The sequence below is a fragment of the Atractosteus spatula genome, chromosome 8, assembly GCF_055471065.1.
Source record: "Atractosteus spatula isolate fAtrSpa1 chromosome 8, fAtrSpa1.hap1, whole genome shotgun sequence".
NCBI lineage: Eukaryota > Metazoa > Chordata > Actinopteri > Semionotiformes > Lepisosteidae > Atractosteus > Atractosteus spatula.
This window is the reverse complement of record NC_142713.1, coordinates 107,557-131,255: the sequence shown is the minus strand read 5'-3', so window position 1 is coordinate 131,255 and position 23,699 is coordinate 107,557. Positions and strand designations below refer to the sequence as shown.

Below are 23,699 nucleotides of genomic sequence, written 5' to 3'. Positions count from 1 at the left end.
ATACAGACAGTTCTGTACAGATATATTACAACATAGGCACTGCACACATGCCTATAGTACAATGTACAGAGACAATATTGTACAGTAACAGAGATGGCTACACTAACAGTACAATATATAGAGTATCGTACAGAGAGTAACAGTATAGACCCAGTGCTGTACAGTGACAATACAGTACTACATTGGCAGTGTACAGGTTTCCACAGTGCAATATAGACAGTACAGTAAAATATTGACAGCCGACACTACAATGACAGTACAGTGCTGTAACAAGACAATTACTACTATGTAGGTATAATGCAGTATAATGTAGGCATCATACTGTACAATATGGAGAGTACACTAGACAACATATAGTACAATAGTCAGTACAATACAGACGTACAATACGGGACAGTATAGACTACACAATAGAGTACAATAGTCGCTCTGCAATATAGATGGTGCAGTAAAATATTAACGAGACACTAACAGTACAGTTTTGATAGTGCTGTAACAATGTAGACAGGACAATATAGGTTCAATGCAGTATGATATAGACAGTGTGATATAAGCAGTACAGTGGAGGACAGTACAGGCCCACACACTCATCACACCCCTACTCATCTCCCTGGAGCTCTCTGGCGATGCTCTCTGGGACAGGGGGTGCTAGGAGGGGTTTCAGGACTTCGCTGTCCACCTAAGGGACATCCCTGTCCCTCAGTTGTGTCCCTCGGCTCTCTCCCCCAGCTCTGTCCCTGTCCCCCAGCCCTCAGTCACGCAGCTCTGTCCCTGTCCCCCAGCTCTGTCCACCAGCCCTCAGTCCTCTGTCCCACCTCGGGATCTTCCTGAGATCCACCTGAGACTCCACCAGACAGGTGCATACAGACACATATCCAGGAGGAAGCAACCCAGCCACTTCAGTGTAATAATGGTTTATTTTTTCATTTATTTGGCTTGAATCTGAATGTGTTTCCTAAAGGTTTGGACTGACACCGAATGGGGGGCTGTGTACCATGCTGGGGCTTTGTGAAGAAAAGTCTTTACAAGTTACAAGTCTTAATGCTGAGGATGTAACGGGTTTTATCAGCAGTCCAGATCCATTTTTAGGGTTTTAGCCAATTAAAGTTAATACTGTGTTGATCACTGAGTCCTTGATGTGTTGTTTTAAACTTGGTATTCCTGGAAGGGTGTGTTTTGGAGAGTCCAGTACAGTAAACAGGGACTAAGCAGTCACTGGTGTCATACCAGTGGTGCTCAGCGGAGGGCACTGTTTCCCCAGTAAGAATGGTGTCTGGGACTCCAGAGAGGGGTCACAGTGGCGTCTCGTCCGCACCGAGGTCCAGCAAGGTCTGGCGGGCTCAGCTGGCCCGGGTCCAGCCTTGGTGGAGGGGGGTAAGAGCGCCTCCTGCTTGCGACCCAGGTTGTGTGTCCGGTTCCAGGGAAGGGCCAAGGGACAAGCCTGGCCTGCGCAGGGCGCTATGTCGGACCCGCCTGGAGCAGCAGTCGCCGCAGTGGGAGGAGCCATTGGAAGCACAGCTGGGATCTTCCGGTCAGTCAGCAACCGTGACCGGACGAGCGAGATGGGATGAACGGCTTCTCGTTGGGGACAACCTAAGGACAAGGACATCTCTATCCCACTGATCCCAGCTCCGGGTCGGAGGTCCGGATCACTGTGGATGTCTGTGGATCGTTACAGCAATATTCCAGATCTGCCTGCGTCTATTGCACAGCACCCTGAAGACATCCCCGGTAAACTGAAAATACTGAAGTCCAGCGTGTATAGACCTGCCAGGACACTTAAAAACTGAATTCTGACTATATATTATTTGAAGGGTAAATTATTGTTTTGTTTAGTTTTATTCAGTACTTCAATTAAAAACCAATCTTTTGTTAAGACCTGGCTTCGTACTACGACACCAAACATCTGTTGTTACTGTATGATTATCTCCCAACAAGGTATTTTCTGAACACCGTGTCAACGGATTAATGGACATTGACGATGCTAATTCGTAGCTGAACGACGGAGCTCTCCAAAAAGGTTGGCAATGTTTTTCTCTCAGATTTAAAATCCAGCAATTTCACAAGGACTACTGTCTGTGCAGTAGACTCACGTTTTATGCGGTAGGTAGGTTCCTGACATACAGTAGCACCTATACCCAAAATCATGTATAATGAGAACGTCCAGCCTTTCAACAAGTAAAATCAATTGTAAGTGTGTTAGTATGTGTACTTTAACGTATTCTGAAAAATACATGAAATATTATTCTTCCTTCCCCCTTTGTAATTGTTTTCAGTTTACGATCCATGTTGGGAGCGATCCTGCATAAAAGAGGCAGCATCACCGTGCTCTACACTCTGTAGCTCAGGAGTGTCACGCCAGGTTTGAACCTGTGAAGTTTCCCCCATTATTTGATTGTTCAATTATTTTTCGTGGCCGACCGCATATACACAAATTTGCATAGAAATATTTAGCGCAAAACATGAGTCTGATGTACAGTAAATAGATATAAAGTACATCTGAATGTTGATATAAATGCACTCACTCCCTGTGATCCTCTGTCTCAGTCTGCCCCCTTTCCTCACTCTCTCCAGCCCCCTCCCCTCTCTACGCGCACCCCAGGCCCTGTGCAGGTCCGGGAAGCCACTCTCACAGTTTCATTCCGAGTCGCAGCAGTGGAAATGGCTGAAGCCAGTGTTTTTCAGTTCGAGGTGCTTTATTAGCATGACCGATGGGTACAATCAGTGTTGCCAAAGCAAATAAAAATAAAATTAACATGGAACAAAATAAAAATAAAAGTAAAATAAAATCTACAGACGTATTACAGACATTTACAACACAGACATTTCATAAAATAGTTACATATACTGTAAACATATTGAGCATTATTGGGAGACAGGCTCACTGTTCCTCAGGCTGTGACAGGAGATCACAGAGTGTGGGAACTCTGGGATTAGATTTCTGAGTTTAAGGAAGAATGTTTCTCTAATCCCAGAGTATCTGTCACAGTGCAGTAGGAAGTGCACCTCTGTCTCTATTTCTCCCCGCTGGCAGTGGGAGCACAGCCTGTCCTCTCTGGGCAGCCAGGTCTGCCTGTGTCCAGTTTCTCTGGCCAGGCTGTGGTCACTGAGCCTGTCCTCTCTGGGCAGTCCTCTCTGCCTGTGTCTCCCAGTTTCTCTGGCCAGGCTGTGGTCACTGAGCCTGTCCTCTCTGGGCAGCCAGGTCTGCCTGTGTCCAGTTTCTCTGGTCAGGCTGTGGTCACTGAGCCTGTCCTCTCTGGGCAGCCAGGTCTGCCTGTGTCCAGTTTCTCTGGCCAGGCTGTGGTCACTGAGCCTGTCCTCTCTGGGCAGTCAGGTCAGCCTGTGTCCAGTTTCTATGGCCAGGCTGTGGTCACTGAGGCTGTACTTAGTCAGGCTCTGTTCCTTTTTGTTGTTTCTTATCTTGGTCAAATATTCGGCTAGTGTGTATTGTCTGTTTAGGGTTCTGTAGCATTCCAGTTTATGTTGTGTTTGTGTGTGTGTGTCCCAGTGTGTGAGATATTGCTGTTTGATCTGTGCTGTGATGTGGTTGAGTCTGAGTTGTGGTGCTCTAGTAGTGCTGTCCTGATGCTGGTTGTGTGTTGTGTGTATTGTGCTGTGCTGTGGTGGAGTCTGAGTTGTGGTGCTCTAGCAGTGCTGTCCTGAGGCTGGTTGTGTGTTGTGTGTGTTGTGCTGTGATGTGGTGGAGTCTGGGTTGTGGTGCTCTAGCAGTGCTGTCCTGAGGCTGGCTGGTGTCGGTGTGGCTCAGGTCAGTGAGCCTCAGGACCAGCTGGCTCAGGGTCTCTGTTTTGGGCTCAGCTCTTGACTCAGCAGGGCTTTGTGGTGGTAGGAATTTTGGTTGCTGTTTTTTAGGTGTAGCCAATACTTAAATACTCTTTTCTGTATGTTTATCAATAGTGGGTACTGGCCTAATTTTGGTCCTGCACACGTTGTTAGGTGTTTTTCTCTGCACATGGAGGATGTTTCTACAGATCTCCGTGTGCAGGGTTTCTGTGGGGTGTTTGTCCCATTGATTGTAATCCTGGTGTGTGAGGGGACCCCACACTTCACTGCCGTATAGGGCAATGGGTTGGATTACACTTTGAAATATTTGGAGCCAGATTCTTGTTGGTGGGTTGATGTTGAAGAGCCTCCTTCTTATTGCGTAGAATGCCCTGAGTGCCTTCTCCCTCAGTGCCTTCACTGCCAGGTCAAAACTCTCAGATGAGCTGATGGTGAGACCGAGATATGTGTAGCTGGATGTGTGCTCCAATGTGTTGTTGTTAAGTGTGAATTTGTACCTGTTTCCCTGAGGTCTGGCTTTTTTCTGGAAAACCATAACTCTGGTCTTGTCCAGATTGACTGGCAGTGCCCAGGTCTGACAGTACTGCTCCAGCAGTGCCAGGTTCTGCTGCAGCCCCTGTTCTGTGGGAGACAGCAGGACCAGGTCATCTGCATAGAGCAGGAACTTGATTTCTGTGTCATGTAGTGTGAGACCAGGAGCTGCAGACTGCTCCAACATTCCTGCTAATTCGTTGCTATAGATTTGAACAGTGTTGGGCTCAGACTGCAGCCCAGTCTCACCCCATGGCCTTGGGTGAAGAATTTGGTCCTTTTGTTTCCAAATTTCACTGCACATTTGCTCTCTGAATACATTAATCTAATTATGTCGTACACTTTGCCCCCTATGCCACTTTGGAGTAGTTTATAAAACAATCTTTCATGCCAAATCGATTCAAAAGCTTTTTTGAAATCGACAAAGCAGGCAAAACAATTTCCTTTGTGTTTTTGGTGGACGTGTTTGTTTATCAGTGTGTGTAGGGTGTAAATGTGATCAGATGTGCGGTGATCTGGTAAGAAGCCAATCTGACTCTTGCTCAGGACACAGTGTTCGGTAAGGAAGGCCAGTATTTGTGTGTTCAGGATACTGCAGAATACCTTCCCCAGGTTACTGTTCACACAGATGCCCCGGTAGTTGTTGGGATCGAGTCTGTCTCCACTCTTATAGATGGGCGTGATCAGTCCTTGGTTCCAGGCCTCGGGGAAACATCCGGCTGTCATGATGAGATTGAGGAGTTTGAGCAGGGCCTGTTGCAACTTTGAGCTCCTGTGTCTCAGCATCTTGTTGTTGACTCCATCTTGGCCACAGGCTTTGCGTGGTCTGAGGGCCTGGAGTTTGTCCAGTAGCTCCTGCTCAGTGATTGGGGAGTCTAAGGGGTTTTGGTTGTCTTTGATAGCCGATTCCAAACTTTCGAGTTTTTCATAAATGGTGTTTTGGTCTGATTGATTTGTATTTGGGAGCTTTTGATAGAGATTTTCAAAGTATGTTTGCCAGAGTGTTCCATTTTGGATGGCCACTTTTTCTGGTTTTGATTTATTTAAATTGTTCCACTTTTCCCAGAAACAGTTCTGATTTAGTGACTCCACAATTTCTGCAAGTTGTTTGTTTATGTATGTGTTTCTTTTCTTTTTCAGTGTGTGTGTGTGTGTGTGTGTGTGTAAAGTTTAACCGTTTCACTGTAGCTGAGCCGCAGATCTGTGTTGTGTGGTTGTCTGTGTTTTTCATTTGAGACTTTTCGTAGTGCATTTCTGATGTTTTTGCACTCCGTATCAAACCACTTTTCTTTTGCTTTTGTTTTTTGGTAGTTTTTTTATTTAGTTTTAGATTTAGATTTTGATGCTAGTTTGTGAAATAGGCGATTTAGTTTTTATGCCTAATTTGTAGGTTTGATACGAAGTGTTTAGGAATGTGTCCAACAGTGTCTGAATTTCGTCATTCTCTCCCCTCTCTCCTCTCTTTCCTCTCTCCTCTCTCTCGGTTCCTCCCTGCCTGTTTTCCTCTCTCTCCTCTCCCTCTCTCCTTTCTCCCCTCCCTCCTTTCTCCCCTCTCTCCTCTCCCTCTCCCTCCCTCTCTCCTTTCTCTCCTCTCTCCTCTCTCCTCTCTCTCCTCTCTCCCCCTCTCCCCCTCTCTCTCTCCTCTCTCTCCCCTCTCTCCTCTCTCTCTCTCGGTTCCTCCCTGCGTGTTTCCCTCTCTCCTCTCCTCTCTCGCCTCTCTCGCCTCTCTCGCCTCTCCCCTCTCTCCCCTCTCTCTCTCCTCTCTCTCCTCTCTCTCCTCCTCCTTCTCTCCTTCTCTCCTTCTCTCCTCTCTCCTCTCTCTCCCCCTCTCTCCCCCTCTCTCCTCTCTCTCTCTCGGTTCCTCCCTGCGTGTTTCCCTCTCTCCGCTCCGGCAGGACTGTCAGGAAACGGAGGGGGGTCCAGTTCCTTCCCTCAGTGCCCGCTGCCCAGGAATGTCTCCAGGGGGCCGGAGGAGGGGGGCTGAGAGAGCTATTCTTCTCCCCTTCGGAATCTGTTCCTCCCTTTTCTAACTTAGAGAAATAAGCGGAAGGAGACTTGGGGAAGTTTTCGGGAGCGTTGATCAGATAGTTTTTTATTTGTTCCGAGGAGAAGAATTCCCAGAGAGCTCCTGCATGCCCCATGAAGGCAGTATTGTGCAAGAGACAGGGATCAGACTCTGGCACATCTGGAAGCCATCGACGGGGAGACCTGCCTGCTGTCAGTATAGAAGCAGACTAAGGCTGCGGCAGCTCGGCGGAGGAGAGGAGGGGGGAGCAGCCAGGCCAGGAGAGAGAGGGAGTTCCTGCAGGAGTCACATTCCGGCTGACAGGAAACAGGGGAGAGGGAGCACAGAGAGGGGAGAGGAGCTCAGCACAGAGAGACAGGAGACTCGAGGAGAGGGGAGAGGAGTTTAGAACAGAGAGACTCGAGGAGAGGAGAGGAGAGGGTAGAGGAGCTCAGCACAGAGAGACAGGAGACTCGAGGAGAGGGGAGAGGAGTTTAGAACAGAGAGACAGGAGACTCGAGGAGAGGAGAGGGGAGAGGAGCTCAGCACAGAGAGACAGGAGACGAGAGGAGAGGGGAGAGGAGTTCAGCCCAGGGACACAGGAGACCCAGGGGGAGGAGAGGAGAGGGGAGAGGAGTTCAGCCCAGAGACCCAGGAGACCCAGGGGGAGGAGAAGAGAGGGGAGAGCAGCCGCAGCTCTGCCAGGGACGTCACTGTGCTCCGAATCCGGGAATTTTCCAGAGCCTGTCTGAGTCTCCGCACCGCGTCTCCCAGGAATCTGAGCTCTCCCCACTCCAGGTAAGAAACCAAGAGGGGGCAAGGGGAATAAGAGAGAGAGAGGAGAGGAATAGGAGAAAGAAGAAAGAGGAGAACAAGAGAAGAGAGAGAAAGGAGAGAGGAGAGGGGAAAGGAGAGAGAAACGGGCCACCCAGCCCTGGCTGTCCAGAGAGGACAGGCTGTGCTCCCACTGCCAGCGGGGAGAAATATAGACAGAGGTGCACTTCCTACTGCACTGTGACAGATACTCTGGGATTAGAGAAACATTCTTCCCTAAACTCAGAATTCTAATCCCAGAGTTCCCACACCTGCCAGAATCACAACGGGTCCCAATCCTACTGGGAGAGGGAGGAGGGAACTCAGTTGAACTGGCAGCCCAGTATGTGATCTCCTGTCCCAGCCTGAGGAACAGTGAGCTTGTCTCCCAGTAATGCTCAATATGTTTGTATGTGAATGTATTATGTTGTGTCTGTATTGTAAATGTCTGTAGATCGTGTGTTAATTGTATTTGTATACTTGCTGTGGCAACACTGGTTTATTCACTGGTCGTGCCAGTAAAGCTTCTTGAATTGAACTGAATGCAGAAAGGAGAGGAAGAGGAGAGAGAGAAAATGATGTCGTGTGATGTATGTAAATGTCCTATGATGTGTTTTTTCTTTAAATGTCTGTAGATGTTGTGTTGAAATAGAAATTGAGACAGGAGAGAGAGGGGGGTAGGAGAGAGATGGGAGGATAGGAGTGAGAGGAGAAGGAGAGACAAGGCAGTAAATTGTTACAGACAGAGACATGGGCAGCGCTGGTGTGCAGTCTGTGCACTGATGAAGTTTCAAGACACACAGTGCTCTTCAATAGTACTGGCCAGCAAGGTCTGAGGTAATTGTGTCTCACACAGCTTCCCTCGAGAGGCAGTTAATCAAATAGTCTTGAGCTACTTCATGCTGAAGGAGAAGGAGTTCTGGGACAATGGGCTGGCAGCTGTGTCTTGTTGGTCAGGTGTTTGTTGTTGGGTAATTAGTCTCACAAACGAGCTGTGAAGCTCTGATCAGCCTGCCTCGGGCTGACTTCAGTGTCTGGAGTCCTGAGCTCACAGACAAAATGAAAACCAAAGAGTTTTCTGTGAAATAAAAGTAGGCATTTGTACAGCTGGAAGGTTAGAAAAGCTCAATCAGAACAACTGTGCATTCCTCCCTCAACAATTTGGAATCTACTGAAGAAGAAAGAAACCGCAGGTATAATTACCAATCAGCCAAGGAAACACAGCAGAGCTCATAGAAAGTATCAGAGCTGTCAAGGAAAACACTAAAACACTTGTCAGTAAAATCACCACCCCTGAGCACTGCGGTGAAGGTGCCAGAATCTACTGCTCACAGAGGACAGAGACAGCAGAATTGCACAGACTGCACCGCAAGTTCTAACCTCTCATCAGCTCCCAGGACATAAACAACAGACTGGAATTTGCTCAGAAGTACAAAGATGAGTCAGGAGAGTTTTGGAACAAAGTTTGATGGACAGAAGAGCCCAAGATCAACCTTCACCAAAGTGAGGTAAAGGCTGAAGAAAGCAAGGGTCTGCAGATCGTCTTGTGCCCAACCTGCAGGAGGTCATGTCCACACACCTGCGGGAGGTCATGTCTGCTCACCTGCTGGAGGTCATGTCTGCTCACCTGCGGGAGGTCATGTCCACACACCTGCGGGAGGTCATGTCCACACACCTGCGGGAGGTCATGTCCACACACCAGCTGGAGGTCATGTCCGCTCACCTGCTGGAGGTCATGTCTACACACCTGCTGGAGGTCATGTCCACACACCTGCTGGAGGTCATGTCCACACACCTGTGGGAGGTCATGTCTACACACCTGCTGGAGGTAAAGTCATGACTGCCTCTGGAAGTGACTCACTCCAATGTTCTGATCACTGTAGCAGCAGAATGAACTCTAAAGTTTACACCGGCGTTGGGTTTTATTACTTATACATTCTTACTTGGCTGCAGTCCACCCTGCCACACAACAATGACCTGAAACATACAGAGGGATTTTGCATCCTTGAAAACAAAACTGAAGTTGGGAATACCAAGAATTTGGTTGCAGCAGAGGTGTAACAAAGCATCTCAGTTATTATAGAAAATTGGTGAGTTCAATGAGTTATTGTAGTTACATTTATTCAAATGTTGATTTTACACATTGAAGTTGACTAAAAGTGAATGTTTCCCAATACTTATGATCACTTGTATATGTAGTGTATATATGAAATTAACCAAAAATGAGTGAGAATTATATTGCATTTATTATTTGTATTAATTTCAGGATCACGCTTGACTGAGGCCCTGTACATACAGCCTCACGAGGGAACTGGGGTTGGAGTGGGAATCTGACTTAGGGGGCACCTGCAGTGCAGCGCTGGAGTTAACTGCACCTGTGAAAACATGCTTCAGCTGGAGAGCTCACACCTGAACAACACTCACCTGATCAACACACACACACCCAAACACTCCTGAAGAACACACTCACCTGAGCAACACACACACACCCACACACTCCTGAAGAACACACTCACCTGATCAACACACACCTAAACACCACTCGCCTGACCAACACACACTCCTGAAGAACACACTCACCTGAACAACACACACCTAAACACCACTCCCCTGACCAACACACACTTCTGAAGAACATAATCACCTGAACAACACTCACCTGATCAACACACACTTCTGAAGGACATAATCACCTGAACAACACTCACCTGATCAACACATACACACCCACACACTCCTGAAGAACACACTCACCTGAACAATACTCACCTGAGCAACACACACACACCCACACACTCCTGAAGAACACACTCACCTGAGCAACACACACACACCCGCACACTCCTGAAGAACACAATCACCTGAACAACAAACACCTGATCAACACACACACACACCCGCACACTCCTGAACAACACACTCAAATGATCACCACACACCTGATCAACACACACACACACCCGCACACTCCTGAAGAACACAATCACCTGAACAACACACCTGATCAACACACACACCTGCACGCTCCTGAACAACACAATCACCTGAACAACACACCTGATCAACACTCACCTGAACAACACACCTGATCAACACTCACCTGAACATTGCTGAATAACACAACATACATATTTTTCTTCTATCTTTCATCATAATATTTGCAGCAGCACAGGAAGCACCAGATCGTGCAGTAAAAGTGGGGAAAAGTGCAGTGAAGTCCAGTGACATGCCCAAGGCGAGCACTAGTGCAGCAGAGCAGATCTACCCCAGAGCAGTAGAGCAGGATGCAGTCAACACGCTGTCAGCACTTCCTGTCCCAACACAATGAGGGGTCAGGGGTCACACCGCTCTATTAATAACTCCGAGACAGGCTGGACAGATGAATCACTGCAGAAAACACAAGACCCGCGTTAGGAGGTGAAGGAAGCTCATTGTTCTCTGTTGAAGGGATGAAATTAGTTTGTCTCAGGAGTATCGAAGCTGTGAGCTGTTGTGACCATTTAACACCATTTTACCTTAATCCCTCGAGCAAATGCAAATGAGAAACTTTAGAGCAGTCAAACGGCCCATCTGGCCCGCTTGGTCACTAGTAGTTAATTGATGTAAAGATCTGAGCCCCACTGTTTCTGGAAAGATGCCCTGTACCCCTGTACCCCTGTGCCTCTGAGCTCCTGCTCCCTGCATCCTCACTTGCTGGTGTGAGTCTGCTCACTGCAGAAGAGAAGCAGGGTGAGATGGGAGCCCTGCTGGCCCAGACAGGCCCCAGTCCTGACTCTCTCTGGCCTACCTGGTGATTAGAAGCTTCTCTGTTTGTCTTTGCTGTGTTTCGGAAGAGCTCTGCTGGGAGCTTAGCAGTGTTGCTGAATCCCTGCCGTGCTGGAGGCTGGTTCTGAGCTCGCCCGGCCTGGTGAACCCTCTTCAATATCTGTCGTTTTCCTCCTCTCCTCTCTCAGGATGGCTCTGTCCAGAGGGTGTCTCTCTTGTGTTAAATATCTGATGTTCATCTTCAACCTCATCTTTTGGGTAAGTATCACTGGAATTAGTTTCTCCTCACTGGCCTGAGCGTGTTTCTGTTTCTCATAGGCCTAAAAGAGAGAAAGAAGGGTTCATACACATACTGGGGTTAAAGCACCCCTGTTCTGGGTCACACTGTACCCCTACAGTCCAGAGATCGCCGGTCCAGTCTGGGTCACACTGTACCCCTACAGTCCAGAGATCACTGGTCCAGTCTGGGTCACACTGTAACCCCAAAGTCCAGAGATCGCCGGTCCAGTCTGGGTCACACTGTAACCCCAAAGTCCAGAGATCACTGGTCCAGTCTGGGTCACACTGTAACCCCAAAGTCCAGAGATCGCCGGTCCAGTCTGGGTCACACTGTAACCCCAAAGTCCAGAGATCGCCGGTCCAGTCTGGGTCACACTATACCCCTACAGTCCAGAGATCGCCGGTCCAGTCTGGGTCACACTGTGCCCCTCCAATCCAGAGATCGCCGGTCCAGTCTGGGTCACACTGTGCCCCTCCAATCCAGAGATCACTGGTCCAGTCTGGGTCACACTGTACCCCTACAGTCCAGAGATCACTGGTCCAGTCTGGGTCACACTGTAACCCCAAAGTCCAGAGATCGCCGGTCCAGTCTGGGTCACACTGTAACCCCAAAGTCCAGAGATCACTGGTCCAGTCTGGGTCACACTGTAACCCCAAAGTCCAGAGATCGCCGGTCCAGTCTGGGTCACACTGTAACCCCAAAGTCCAGAGATCGCCGGTCCAGTCTGGGTCACACTATACCCCTACAGTCCAGAGATCGCCGGTCCAGTCTGGGTCACACTGTGCCCCTCCAATCCAGAGATCGCCGGTCCAGTCTGGGTCACACTGTGCCCCTCCAATCCAGAGATCACTGGTCCAGTCTGGGTCACACTGTACCCCTACAGTCCAGAGATCACTGGTCCAGTCTGGGTCACACTGTAACCCCAAAGTCCAGAGATCACTGGTCCAGTCTGGGTCACACTATACCCCTACAGTCCAGAGATCGCCGGTCCAGTCTGGGTCACACTGTAACCCCAAAGTCCAGAGATCACTGGTCCAGTCTGGGTCACACTATACCACTACAGTCCAGAGATCGCCGGTCCAGTCTGGGTCACACTGTGCCCCTCCAATCCAGAGATCGCCGGTCCAGTCTGGGTCACGCTGTGCCCCTCCAATCCAGAGATCACTGGTCCAGTCTGGGTCACACTGTACCCCTACAGTCCAGAGATCACTGGTCCAGTCTGGGTCACACTGTACCCTTCCAGTGTGGCACAGTGTCTCAACTGGGAGGTTGTGTGTTCAAATCCCAGGTAAGACACTACTGTTGTTGGGTTAACCGCGGCGATTCCAGTAGCAGAGCCCGGCTGTGCAAGTGATCCGTGTTTTCAGGATCTCCATTGTGAAGTCCTCTCAGCCTCTCACAGAGCCCGCCCTGTCCCCTGTCCCCTGTCCCCCGTCCCCTGTCCAGCTGGGTGGCTGCGGGCTGTTTGGCGTGGGGGTCTGGCTGTCCTTCACTCAGGCTGACTTCGCCAGCCTGCCCTTCTACTTCCCCTCCATCTCCGCGGCCAACCTGCTGCTGGTGGCTGGGGGCGTTACCATGGTGACGGGCTTCCTGGGCTGCCTGGGGGCACTGAAGGAGCAGCGCTGTCTGCTGTTGACGGTGAGTCGAGGCAAAATAACCCTGGCGCCCCCTTGTGCTGAGGAGGGTAACTGCAGTGAGATCACGAGTTCCTGAAGCATCATGTGCTGGTTTTTCTCTTGAATACGATTCACAGTCATTTACAGTGATTTGTTGTTAATATGATGTTATGATGCATGAGATAATTATTCATAGACATACTGTTAATACTAGATTATTAATACAAAGCTATTATGATGGTGTATTACTATGAGGTTACATATGAGGATGATCACAATGTGAGATCAATAAAAACTTGTCCTTCCTGTTTCCTGTGGCAGTTTTTCACAATACTGCTGCTCCTTGTCCTCACTGAAGTCACTCTGACTATCGTACTGCACGTCTACAGAGAACAGGTCAGTCTGTTTGTCCCTCTGTCTGTCTCACTGCAGATCTGTAGAGACCAGGTCTGTCTGTCTGTCCCTCTGTCTCTCTCACTGCAGATCTGTAGAGACCAGGTCTGTCTGTCCCTCTGTCTGTCTCACTGCAGATCTGTAGAGACCAGGTCTGTCTGTCTGTCCCTCTGTCTCTCTCACTGCAGATCTGTAGAGACCAGGTCTGTCTGTCCCTCTGTCTGTCTCACTGCAGATCTGTAGAGACCAGGTCTGTCTGTCCTTTACTGGTCCTCTCTCTGCTCACCTGTGTCCATCTGTCTGTCCGTCTCTCAGCTGGACAGGAAAGCGCAGGATGAGCTGAAGGAGGGGATGAAGGAGTACAAACACAACGAGGGGCTGAAAGGGTCCTGGGACAACGTCCAGAAGATGGTGAGGAGGGGGAGGAGACAGAGGCACCGGCCCCTCGTCCTGGCAGTGTGGGGGCTCACCCTGTCTGTGCTCTGTTCCAGCTGAAGTGCTGCGGGGTGTCGAACAAGACCGACTGGCACCCCGTCCTGAACAGCACCCTGCCGCCCTCCTGCTGCCGCGGAGATGCTGACCCCTGCCTGGACGGCTGGGACGAGGTCAGGCTGCCGGGGGTGATGGGGGGGCAGGGCAGCAGGTCTGGAGCTCGCTGGGGTCCCTGTTGTCAGGGGTGATGGGGTGGGGTGGGGCAGCAGGTCTGGAGCTCGCTGGGGTCCCTGTCGTCAGGGGTGATGGGGCGGGGCAGCAGGTCTGGAGCTCGCTGGTGTCCCTGTCGTCAGGGGTGACGGGGGGCGGGGCAGGACGGGGCAGCAGGTCTGGAGCTCGCTGGGGTCCCTGTCATCAGGGGTGATGGGGTGGGGCAGGCCGGGGCAGCAGGTTTGGAGCTTGCTGGGGTCCCTGTCGTCAGGGGTGATGGGGTGGGGTGGGGCAGCAGGTCTGGAGCTCGCTGGTGTCCCTGTCGTCAGGGGTGATGGGACAGGGCAGCAGGTCTGGAGCTCGCTGGGATCTGTCGTCAGGGGTGATGGGGCGGGGCAGGCCGGGGCAGCAGGTCTGCAGCTCGCTGGGGTCCGTGTCTCAGGACGGGGGCTCAATGAGAGGGGGGTCTGGCAGAACTGGGGCTGGTGCTCTTGGCTCAGGGTGTTCCTGACCTTCTCTGTCTTGCTCAGGCCTGCTATCAGAAGGCAAAAGACTGGCTGGTGAAGAATAACAAGCCTGTCCTGGTCTTTGTGATCTGTATCGGAATTGTACAGGTAACTCTGAATATGTCTGTCAGTGCAGCTGCTCCTGTGTCTGTCCCTGTCTGTCAGTGCAGCTGCTCCTGTGTCTGTCCCTGTCTGTCAGTGTCAGTGCAGCTGCTCCTGTGTCTGTCCCTGTCTGTCAGTGTCAGTGCAGCTGCTCCTGAGTCTGTCCCTGTCTGTCAGCGCAGCTGTGTCTGTTGGTGGCCCTGTGTGCTCTGGCCAGCAGTCAGTCTATCGGTCTGTATTGCAGGTGCTGGCTCTGGGCTTCTCTCTGCTGATGTACTGTCAGATCCTGAGAGCAGAGAAATACCTGGACTGAGAGAGAGTAGAGCTCGTCACTGCTGGAGGGATGAGTGTTCGTGTGTGTCCCCTCTCTCTCTCCCCGTCCTGTTGCGGCTGTGACCCCTCTCTGACCCCTGGATCGCTGCAGTGCTGAGTGGGCATTAGCTCCATCCTCCTTCTGAACGCCGTGTGAGCGCGGGCTGCATCTGAGGAGCCGCTTGTCCCAGCAGCGCTATGGGAATGTCGGGGCCACTGGGAACCTTGGCTAGTGGCCCCCAGCACAGGCTGGACACAATCTACCTTGGACCATATATAGCGCCCCCTAATGGTCAGCGATGCTGTGCATGGGACCCTGTTCAGCTCACGCCACACCAGGCCTGAAACTTAACTCCCCCCCCCAAAAAAACTCTGAGGGACAGGTGGAATCACCCCCCCCCCCACCCCGGGGTGCCCCAGATCTTCACAAGTGCAGGGGGTGCCCCCATCTCCCGCACAGGAGGGTGCAGGTCTCCAGCCCAGAGGAAACCCCTCCACCAGCCTTCATTCCCGGAGACCCTGAGAGCCACCAGCAGCGCTGGGCCCAGAGACGTTGCCCCCTGCTGCCTGGAGTCAGGTCCCTGGCTGCCCAGCGGGGAACACCTTGCCCTTGGGGTGCCGGCACCCCCACACACAGCAACGAGCTCTTCGCAGTGCACAGGACTCTGCCTCTAGCTTCCCGCCAGCAGCACGACAGGACGAGCCTTCATGACAGCCTGCCAGCGTACGTTATGTAAGCCACCTTAGCTATATCATTCGCCGTGAATACTTTATTATTAATAATTCTTTATCATTCATATAAAACAATAAAATGGAAAAAAAAGATGACACTCTTTGTCAGTTTTCATTCTCAGTTTGGATACCATATTGAGTAACTGCTGTGTTGACTTAAATCTACATATAGCTAAAGGTATTTTTCTTGTACCCAGAGATCACTGGTCCAGTCTGGGTCACACTGTACCCCTACAGCCCAGAGATCACTGTTCCAGTCTGGGTCACACTGTACCCCTCCAGTCCAGTCTGGGTCACGCTGTACCCCCTACAGTCCAGAGATCACTGGTCCAGTCTGGGTCACACTGTAACCCCTACAGTCCAGAGATCACCGGTCCAGTCTGGGTCACACTGTACCCCTACAGTCCAGAGATCACTGGTCCAGTCTGGGTCACGCTGTACCCCTACAGTCCAGAGATCACTGGCGTAATCCTTGTCAGGCCCTAAGGAGCCAAAGAGACAATAAGATGCTTCTAGTTTATAAGACTTTTTTTATTGTACAAATATTTTTACATTTGATAGTTTCATGATCAGGTAGCAGTTGAGAACACAACACTCTTCCCTTTTGATATGTTCAATAACAAATGAGCATCTTCTAGCCCTGCACTCCAGAGAAGACATCAAGCGTTGTCTGGCAGGGAGACCTGTAGTGTAGAGCTGTGCGCAGGGGTGTCGTGCTCAGCCCAGGCCAGGATCATCCCTGCGGAAGAGCCTCCTGCTCCAGTCAGGAGCTGATCAGGCCCAGCAGATCAGCAGGGATCGGGACTAATCCGGACTCGGCACTGCGGAGACCCTGCCCCTTGTCCTGTCGGTGTGCTCTTTAGGAACTGGCCACTTAGGTCACTGGTCATTCAGGTCCTGCCAAAGCAGCAATATTTATTTTACTGACCAGTGTCCAGACCTGAGTCCAGCACTGTAAACCTGTGGTTGGTGTCCAGTCCAGCACTGTAAACCTGTGGCTGGTGTCCAGACCTGAGTCCAGGACTGTAAACCTCTGTCTGGTGTGCTGAGCAGTAAACAGTGGAACAGTCAGTGTCTCTAGACAGCTCCTCTCCTGCGCTCAGCTTGGAGCCAGAAGCTGCTAGCCTTCAGTCCAACTGACGGTCAGAGAGATCTCCGCACTGGACAATCTTCTCCTACAGAGGACACAGAAAGTAGAGGACAATCATGAAGACTGACAGACAGATGAAGTGAAAGACGCGCTGTCCAGCTGGCAGACTGACCGATGCTCTGTCCAGCCGACAGCCTGACTGACACAGATACACACTGAACTCCCGACACTCAGACAGAGGCAAACACTGACCCATCCTCCATTCCTCTGTATCCAGGGCACAAATTTCTCCATGTACTTCTCTGTGTATCCCACAACCCTCTGGACCCCAGTTGCTGTGGCGACCCGGCGGGACACCTCCATCGTCACGGCGATGCGGGACAGGGTGGGGCTGGCGGGCGCAGGGGGCAGGGCCTCGGTCTGCGTGGTGAAGGTCTCCACCAGGGTGGAGAAGGAGCCGTAGGACAGGCGGGACAGGCTGGAGCGCAGGAAAGGGTCCGAGTTAATCTGCAGGAGAGACAGACATCCGGATCCTGTCCACATCGAGAGGGAGACAGAGAGGGGAGAGAGGGGAAAGAGTAAGGGAGACAGGGACAGAGGGAAGAGAGGGAATGGAGGATAGGAGGAGAGGGAGAGAGGGATGGGAGTGGAGACTGTTTTACCTTTTGATTGATAGCGTCTCCCTGCATGGACAGGATACTGACCAGCTGCTGGACTATGAGCTCTTTCTCAGAGTCTGAGGAGAGAGAGAGAGACACAGCTATTCAAGACCCTTTACTGAAGAAACACATGGACTGAAATATCCTGCTTCTGTCTCAGGGAGTATAATTTACCTTCAAATTTGTCCTCACATTGGCATTTATCACTATAGCAATACAGAGACCTCTCTGACTGTAGCTCTTTAATACTGCAGCCATACTGAGCCCTGTCTGACTGTAGCAACACCGCAGAGCTCTTCAATACTGCAGCCATACTGAGCTGTCTGACTGTAGCAACACCGCAGAGCTCTTCAATACTGCAGCCATACTGAGCCCTGTCTGACTGTAGCAACACCGCAGAGCTCTTCAATACTGCAGCCATACTGAGCCCTGTCTGACTGTAGCAACACCGCAGAGCTCTTCAATACTGCAGCCATACTGAGCTGTCTGACTGTAGCAACACCGCAGAGCTCTTCAATACTGCAGCCATACTGAGCCCTGTCTGACTGTAGCAACACCGCAGAGCTCTTCAATACTGCAGCCATACTGAGCTGTCTGACTGTAGCAACACCGCAGAGCTCTTCAATACTGCAGCCATACTGAGCCCTGTCTGACTGTAGCAACACCGCAGAGCTCTTCAATACTGCAGCCATACTGAGCCCTGTCTGACTGTAGCAACACCGCAGAGCTCTTCAATACTGCAGCCATACTGAGCCCTGTCTGACTGTAGCAACACCGCAGAGCTCTTCAATACTGCAGCCATACTGAGCTGTCTGACTGTAGCAACACCGCAGAGCTCTTCAATACTGCAGCCATACTGAGCCCTGTCTGACTGTAGCAACACCGCAGAGCTCTTCAATACTGCAGCCATACTGAGCCCTGTCTGACTGTAGCAACACTGCAGAGCTCTTCAATACTGCAGCCATACTGAGCCCTGTCTGACTGTAGCAACACCGCAGAGACACTGACAGAAGCACTGATGGGGTTTTGATTTTGGGCTCGTGTATCCCCTGAATCTCAGAGGGGCCCTGAAATCATGTCTTAATGAGCTGTGGAGTTCAGACTCTAAAAGGGGGTGCCTGAGGCCTTGCTCAGTAGATGGGGGTCAGTGGTTTCTTTGCCTCCTGCCCCCAGGTGCCCCCCTCTTCAAGACCCCCACCGGGGCTAACCCCAGGACATCGAGCTCAGGCCTGGGAACGCCGTGGAAAAACAACAGGCAGAGGGACAGATGAAGAATTCACCCTCTAAACGCCTCGGTGACCCCGCTCTGTTGAAAATCTGGGTTGCTGTTTGGGCTCCTGGGGGGGACCCCTACTCTTTCACAGCATGAGGCTCAACCTGCAGGCAATGCAAACGGGCGAACAGTCCCCTGACACAAGGGAGACAAGGGGTCCCCCTCCACCCTTCAACCCCCGAGAGCCGGACCAGAGCCAAGACCAGACGGCACAGAGCTACCGAGCAGCAGGGTTCAGCCGATAGCGTCTTACCCTCGCGGGCCGGGCTCGGCTTGGGCGGCCTGGGCAAGCTGCGTTTCTGGGCGATGCGCTCCAGAGTCTCGGCCACCTCCCTGTAGAAGCCTGGATTGTGAGCTGAAAGAGGCAGAGGCAGACGTCACTACAGACAGATGGGACGCTGAGGTACTGGCAGGGGGGGCCTGTCCAGAGGGACAGACGCTCAGAAATAGGCCGTTCACTTCCGGGTCATCTCTACTCACTGGGTGACCTGGGCTGGTCCACAGGCTCCGCCTTCGGTGTTAAGGGTAGCCAATTAGGGCGCCCGGGGGGCTGGGTCTTGCCAGCAAGCTCCTCCCCCTGAGCCCTTTCCGGCAACTTCACTCGGTCCTTGGACTTCCTGCGGAAGAGGCTGAGGAAGGGCGACTTGGGCTTCTTCCTCCTGTCCTGCCTCTCTGCATCTTTCTCCTCGTCTGAGGCCCCGCCCCCGACGCAGGCCAGCAGGCCAGGGCCCTCCCCCTTCTCCTGCGAGCGTAGCGATTGGCTGTGCCCGGAAGGGCCAAGGCTGTTTGATTTGCGGGGGCCAGGGGGGGAGGGGCCAGCACCACGCTGCGATTGGCTGTGGTGGCCCGAGGGGCGGCGCCGCAGGCGCTTCTTGATGAGTGTCTTGAAGCCGTGCTTCTTCTCCTCCGCCTGGGCGATCTGCTCATGGAGAGAACTCCAGCTGCCCTCCAGCGGCGCATCGCTCTCCGGAGCCGAACTCTTGGCCCTGTCCAATCAGAGCAGGAGACACGCCCGCCCACGTTTAAATCGTCTTAAAGCAGTTTCATAACCACTGAAAAGCAAGTCACACAATCATTGTCAAACACATTCCTTGACTCTTACATGAGAACGATACAAACGAGACTCCAGACGAAGCTCGACTCGCCACTATGACATGTATGGTGCCCCCTGCTGGCGAGGAGCAGAGTCTCGTACACTGTGAGCATCACAGAGGAGCGCAGGCATCTGACAGAGGAGTAGGACTGGAAGGATCTCAATTAAATAAGCAAATACAATAAAAAATAATGTCTCAGCAGAGACTGGACCAGTGATCTCTGTTCTGTAGGGGTACAGTGTGACCCAGACTGGACCGGCGATCTCCGGGCTGTAGGGGTACAGTGTGACCCAGACTGGACCGGGGATCTCCGGACTGTAGGGGTACAGTGTGACCCAGACTGGATCGGCGATCTCCGGACTGTAGGGGTACAGTGTGACCCAGACCGGACCGGAGATCTCCGGACTGTAGGGGTACAGTGTGACCCAGACCGGACCGGCGATCTCCGAACTGTAGGGGTACAGTGTGACCCAGACTGGACCGGCGATCTCTGGACTGTAGGGGTACAGTGTGACCCAGACCGGACCAGTGATCTCTGTTCTGTAGGGGTACAGTGTGACCCAGACCGGACCGGCGATCTCCGGACTGTAGGGGTACAGTGTGACCCGGACTGGACCGGCGATCTCCGGACTGTAGGGGTACAGTGTGACCCGGACTGGACCGGTGATCTCTGTTCTGTAGGGGTACAGTGTGACCCGGACTGGACCGGCGATCTCCGGACTGTAGGGGTACAGTGTGACCCAGACCGGACCGGGGATCTCCGGACTGTAGGGGTACAGTGTGACCCAGACCGGACCGGCGATCTCTGTTCTGTAGGGGTACAGTGTGACCCAGACCGGACCGGCGATCTCCGGGCTGTAGGGGTACAGTGTGACCCAGACCGGACCGGCGATCTCCGGGCTGTAGGGGTACAGTGTGACCCAGACCGGACCGGCGATCTCCGGACTGTAGGGGTACAGTGTGACCCGGACTGGACCGGCGATCTCCGGACTGTAGGGGTACAGTGTGACCCGGACTGGACCGGCGATCTCTGGACTGTAGGGGTACAGTGTGACCCGGACTGGACCGGCGATCTCTGTTCTGTAGGGGTACAGTGTGACCCGGACTGGACCGGGGATCTCCGGACTGTAGGGGTACAGTGTGACCCAGACTGGACCGGCGATCTCCGGACTGTAGGGGTACAGTGTGACCCAGACTGGACCGGCGATCTCCGGACTGTGGGGGTACAGTGTGACCCAGACTGGACCGGCGATCTCCGGACTGTGGGGGTACAGTGTGACCCAGACTGGACCGGCGATCTCCGGGCTGTAGGGGTACAGTGTGACCCAGACTGGACCGGCGATCTCCGGACTGTGGGGGTACAGTGTGACCCAGACTGGACCGGCGATCTCCGGACTGTAGGGGTACAGTGTGACCAGACTGGACCAGTGATCTCCGGACTGTAGGGGTACAGTGTGACCAGACTGGACCAGGGATCTCTGGACTGTGGGGGTACAGTGTGACCCAGACTGGACCGGCGATCTCCGGACTGTGGGGGTACAGTGATGCGTAATTAGAAAGCAAATGCGTAATTAGAAAGAGTCCAGCGGTTTTATTCAAAATCCAGCTTGGCTGGAAACACTGGGATGAGATTCTGGGATCAAGGAGCCACTGAGCCTCCGAATGGGGCTGTACTCCATGTGCCTATGTGGAGGGGTGAGAGAGCCCATCAGAGGAAGGGGGTACCTGAATCTGTAGGGGTCCCTGTAGGAACCTCCCACCCACCCTGGCTGAGCAGAGGTGGGCAAGGCAGCGGACCGCTGCAGAAAGGCCTCCAGAACCAACCGGGTCTCCTCCTTGATTTCCAGCAGGGATGGAGAGAGGGGGGGCGAGGGAGGGGGCACTCTCATGGCTCCTGTGAGAGTGAGAGGGGGCACACTCATTGCTCCTGTGAGAGAGAGAGAGAGGAGACACACACTCATTGACCTAGCTGAGCTGTTGTCCTCTGTGTCAGACTGTGTCCCCAGTGACAGAGCTGAGCTGCTGTCCTCTGTGTCAGACTGTGTCCCCAGTGACAGAGCTGAGCTGCTGTCCGATGTGTCAGACTGTGCCCCCAGTGACACTAAGCTGCTGTCCTCTGTGTCAGACTGTATGAGTGCAGAATTACTAGACCTGTGGGAATTTGTGTTGCTGTTGGCAGCACTGTCCTGTCCGATGGAGAAACCTTGCAGTAGAACAGGTATGTTAGAGAAGCAGCTGAGAAATATTTAAAAAATGTGCAGTAGAGCCACCTGAGAATCAGCCCAGGAGTATCTGAGCTCAGGATCTTCGCAGACCCCACCCAGCCAGGCTGTGTGATACACACTGTACACAACAACACGCAACGCACACACTGCTCCAGTGCCACTGCAGAGACACACAGAGGCTCTAAACCACATTCGACTGCCAGCGCTTTGTGCCGTACAACACTGCCAGCAGCTCTATCGCCCTGCAGCTACCAGCTGGCAGCCCACGAGCCCAGCAGTGTGAGCCTGGTCAGTACCTGGAGGGGAGACTCCTGGGAGAGCTGAGGCTGCTGCTGGGAGAGGTGTTAGTGGGGCCAGCAGGGGGCGCTCACCCTGTGGTCTGTGTGGGTCCTGATGCCCCAGTATAGTGACGGGGACACTACACTGTAAACAGGTGCCGTCCTTCAGATGAGACGTAAAACCGAGGTCCTGACTCTCTGTGGTCATTAACAATCCCAGGGTGTCTCTCGAGAAGAGTAGGGGTGTTACCCCAAATTTCCCCCTGGCCTTTACCCATCATGGCCTCCTAATAACCCCCCTCTCTGAACTGGCTCCATCACTCTGTTCTCCTCCCACTGAGAGCTGCTGTGTGAGAGAACTGGAGCATCATCCAGGTGGGGGTGGAGGGGATCCCCATGACCTGTAAAGAGCTCTGAGTGGGGTGTCCAGAAAAGCGCTGTAGAAGTGTAATTACTACTACTAATAATATTATTGTGCGCTTCCTACAGCTTGGAGCGACGTGACGTGGATCTCTGGACTCTCTCCCGACTGCTCGCCCCACGGCAGAGCTAGATCCCCTCTCTTCTACACCCCTGATCTGACCAGGGGCAGGAAGAATCGCCTCTTTCATATAGCGTCTTTCACAGAACACCATCCTAAAGCACATCCGCCCAGACAGACCCCTCTTTGTCTTCACCTGTGGATCTGAGCCACCCTGTAACCAGCACCAGGTCACCCCGAATCTCCCGAGCTGTGGGGGCGCACGCTGTGCACGAGCACAGGACACCCCGATCACCCGTTTCGGGAGCGCGCGCAGGGAGGGGCTGTGGGGTACCGACTGCAGGAGAGAATCAGAGACGTGCTGCGCCGAGTCCGATCGCTGCGCCGGGCTCCGCAATGACCGGACTGTCCCACCGCCGGAGTGCCCGAGCAGTCTCCCCGTTCAGAAGTCATCCAACAAGGCAGTGGGACAGGGACCAACGAGAGGAACGCGGAACTATCGTGAGCGCACACACGCCCGGAACTCACCGGTCTCCGCGGCAAAGAACCGAAAGTTTTCAATTTCTCAGCAAGCGCCGAGGACGAGGCCGATTCCGGGACGGGACGGGACAGTCGCGTTCACACGGCGTGACGCCGGCCGGCCGGCGGCTCCGATCCAGTGCTGCTACGTCCCTCGCCTTTCACATAATCTCTCAGCGCTGCCTGTTGCTCCGTCTCCTCCATTCACAAGTCGGCGCTTCCCAAATTTCCCCAAACCCCTCCCCTCCGTCCCGGGGGAAACTGTGGAATGGCTGGTCTGCGCATGCGTGCGGTGGGCCCTCCCCGCTGCGTCTTAAAGCTGTACAGCGGCTCCTGTCCGAGAGCCTCCGCACAGCGCCGGGCCGGAGTGAGTCACACTTATAATCTTTATTTATATAGCGCCGTTCACTGTACCAAGCGGTTAACGAAGTATTTTTCTTTCACTTCATTAACTTTCATTTAGCACGTCAATACCTTCTCATTCTTACCCCAAAAATCCCCACTGTATTTAATCACACGCTGTGTGGCTTAAACAATATTGCTGCCATGGGATCAGTGCTTCCTGGGTTTGAAGGGAGTGTC

At 52.7% G+C, this 23,699-nt stretch overlaps 2 protein-coding genes across 5 annotated transcripts; one reads left to right on the top strand and one right to left on the bottom strand.

The window, feature by feature from the left end:
• The first annotated feature begins 5,776 nt into the window (after nt 1–5,776).
• tspan4b (tetraspanin 4b) lies at nt 5,777–15,597 on the top strand. 2 transcript variants are annotated; one of them, XM_088923380.1, is made up of 8 exons: nt 5,777–7,135; nt 11,104–11,173; nt 12,642–12,833; nt 13,133–13,207; nt 13,520–13,615; nt 13,696–13,809; nt 14,377–14,460; nt 14,699–15,597. In XM_088923380.1, exons 2-8 carry the CDS (start codon nt 11,105–11,107, stop codon nt 14,765–14,767), a joined length of 699 nt encoding a protein of 232 aa, XP_088779506.1. In that variant the 5' UTR covers nt 5,777–7,135; nt 11,104; the 3' UTR covers nt 14,768–15,597. The 2 variants fall into 2 exon arrangements, with proteins under 2 accessions (XP_088779506.1, XP_088779507.1); XM_088923381.1 differs by having other exon boundaries at nt 7,133–9,240.
• Nucleotides 15,598–16,012: 415 nt separating this feature from the next.
• Nucleotides 16,013–23,411, bottom strand: bcl2l12 (BCL2 like 12). 3 transcript variants are annotated; one of them, XR_016091471.1, is made up of 7 exons: nt 23,127–23,411; nt 21,340–21,541; nt 19,001–19,506; nt 18,774–18,875; nt 17,251–17,324; nt 16,510–17,095; nt 16,013–16,395 (listed from the first exon to the last, which is right to left on the bottom strand). XR_016091471.1 is itself a non-coding variant. In XM_088923338.1 (7 exons), exons 2-7 carry the CDS (start codon nt 21,534–21,536, stop codon nt 16,626–16,628), a joined length of 1,182 nt encoding a protein of 393 aa, XP_088779464.1. In that variant the 5' UTR covers nt 21,537–21,541; nt 23,127–23,411; the 3' UTR covers nt 16,013–16,625. The 3 variants fall into 3 exon arrangements, 2 of the variants coding, with proteins under 2 accessions (XP_088779464.1, XP_088779462.1); XM_088923338.1 differs by having other exon boundaries at nt 16,013–16,673; nt 16,841–17,095; XM_088923336.1 differs by having other exon boundaries at nt 16,013–17,095.
• Between the last annotated feature and the right edge of the window lie 288 nt (nt 23,412–23,699).

Coding starts and splice junctions, on each gene's coding strand:
- tspan4b (XM_088923380.1), top strand. CDS start 11,105: ATGGCTCTGTCCAGAGGGTGTCTCTCTTGTGTTAAATATCTGATGTTC. Junction 11,174..12,641: donor TCTTCAACCTCATCTTTTGG/GTAAGTATCACT, acceptor TCCCCTGTCCAG/CTGGGTGGCTGCGGGCTGTT. Junction 13,810..14,376: donor GCCTGGACGGCTGGGACGAG/GTCAGGCTGCCG, acceptor TGTCTTGCTCAG/GCCTGCTATCAGAAGGCAAA.
- bcl2l12 (XM_088923336.1), bottom strand. CDS start 21,536: ATGAGTGTGCCCCCTCTCACTCTCACAGGAGCCATGAGAGTGCCCCCT. Junction 19,507..21,339: donor AGGGACCCCTACAGATTCAG/GTACCCCCTTCC, acceptor CTGATTGGACAG/GGCCAAGAGTTCGGCTCCGG. Junction 17,096..17,250: donor GAGACGCTATCAATCAAAAG/GTAAAACAGTCT, acceptor TCTCTCCTGCAG/ATTAACTCGGACCCTTTCCT.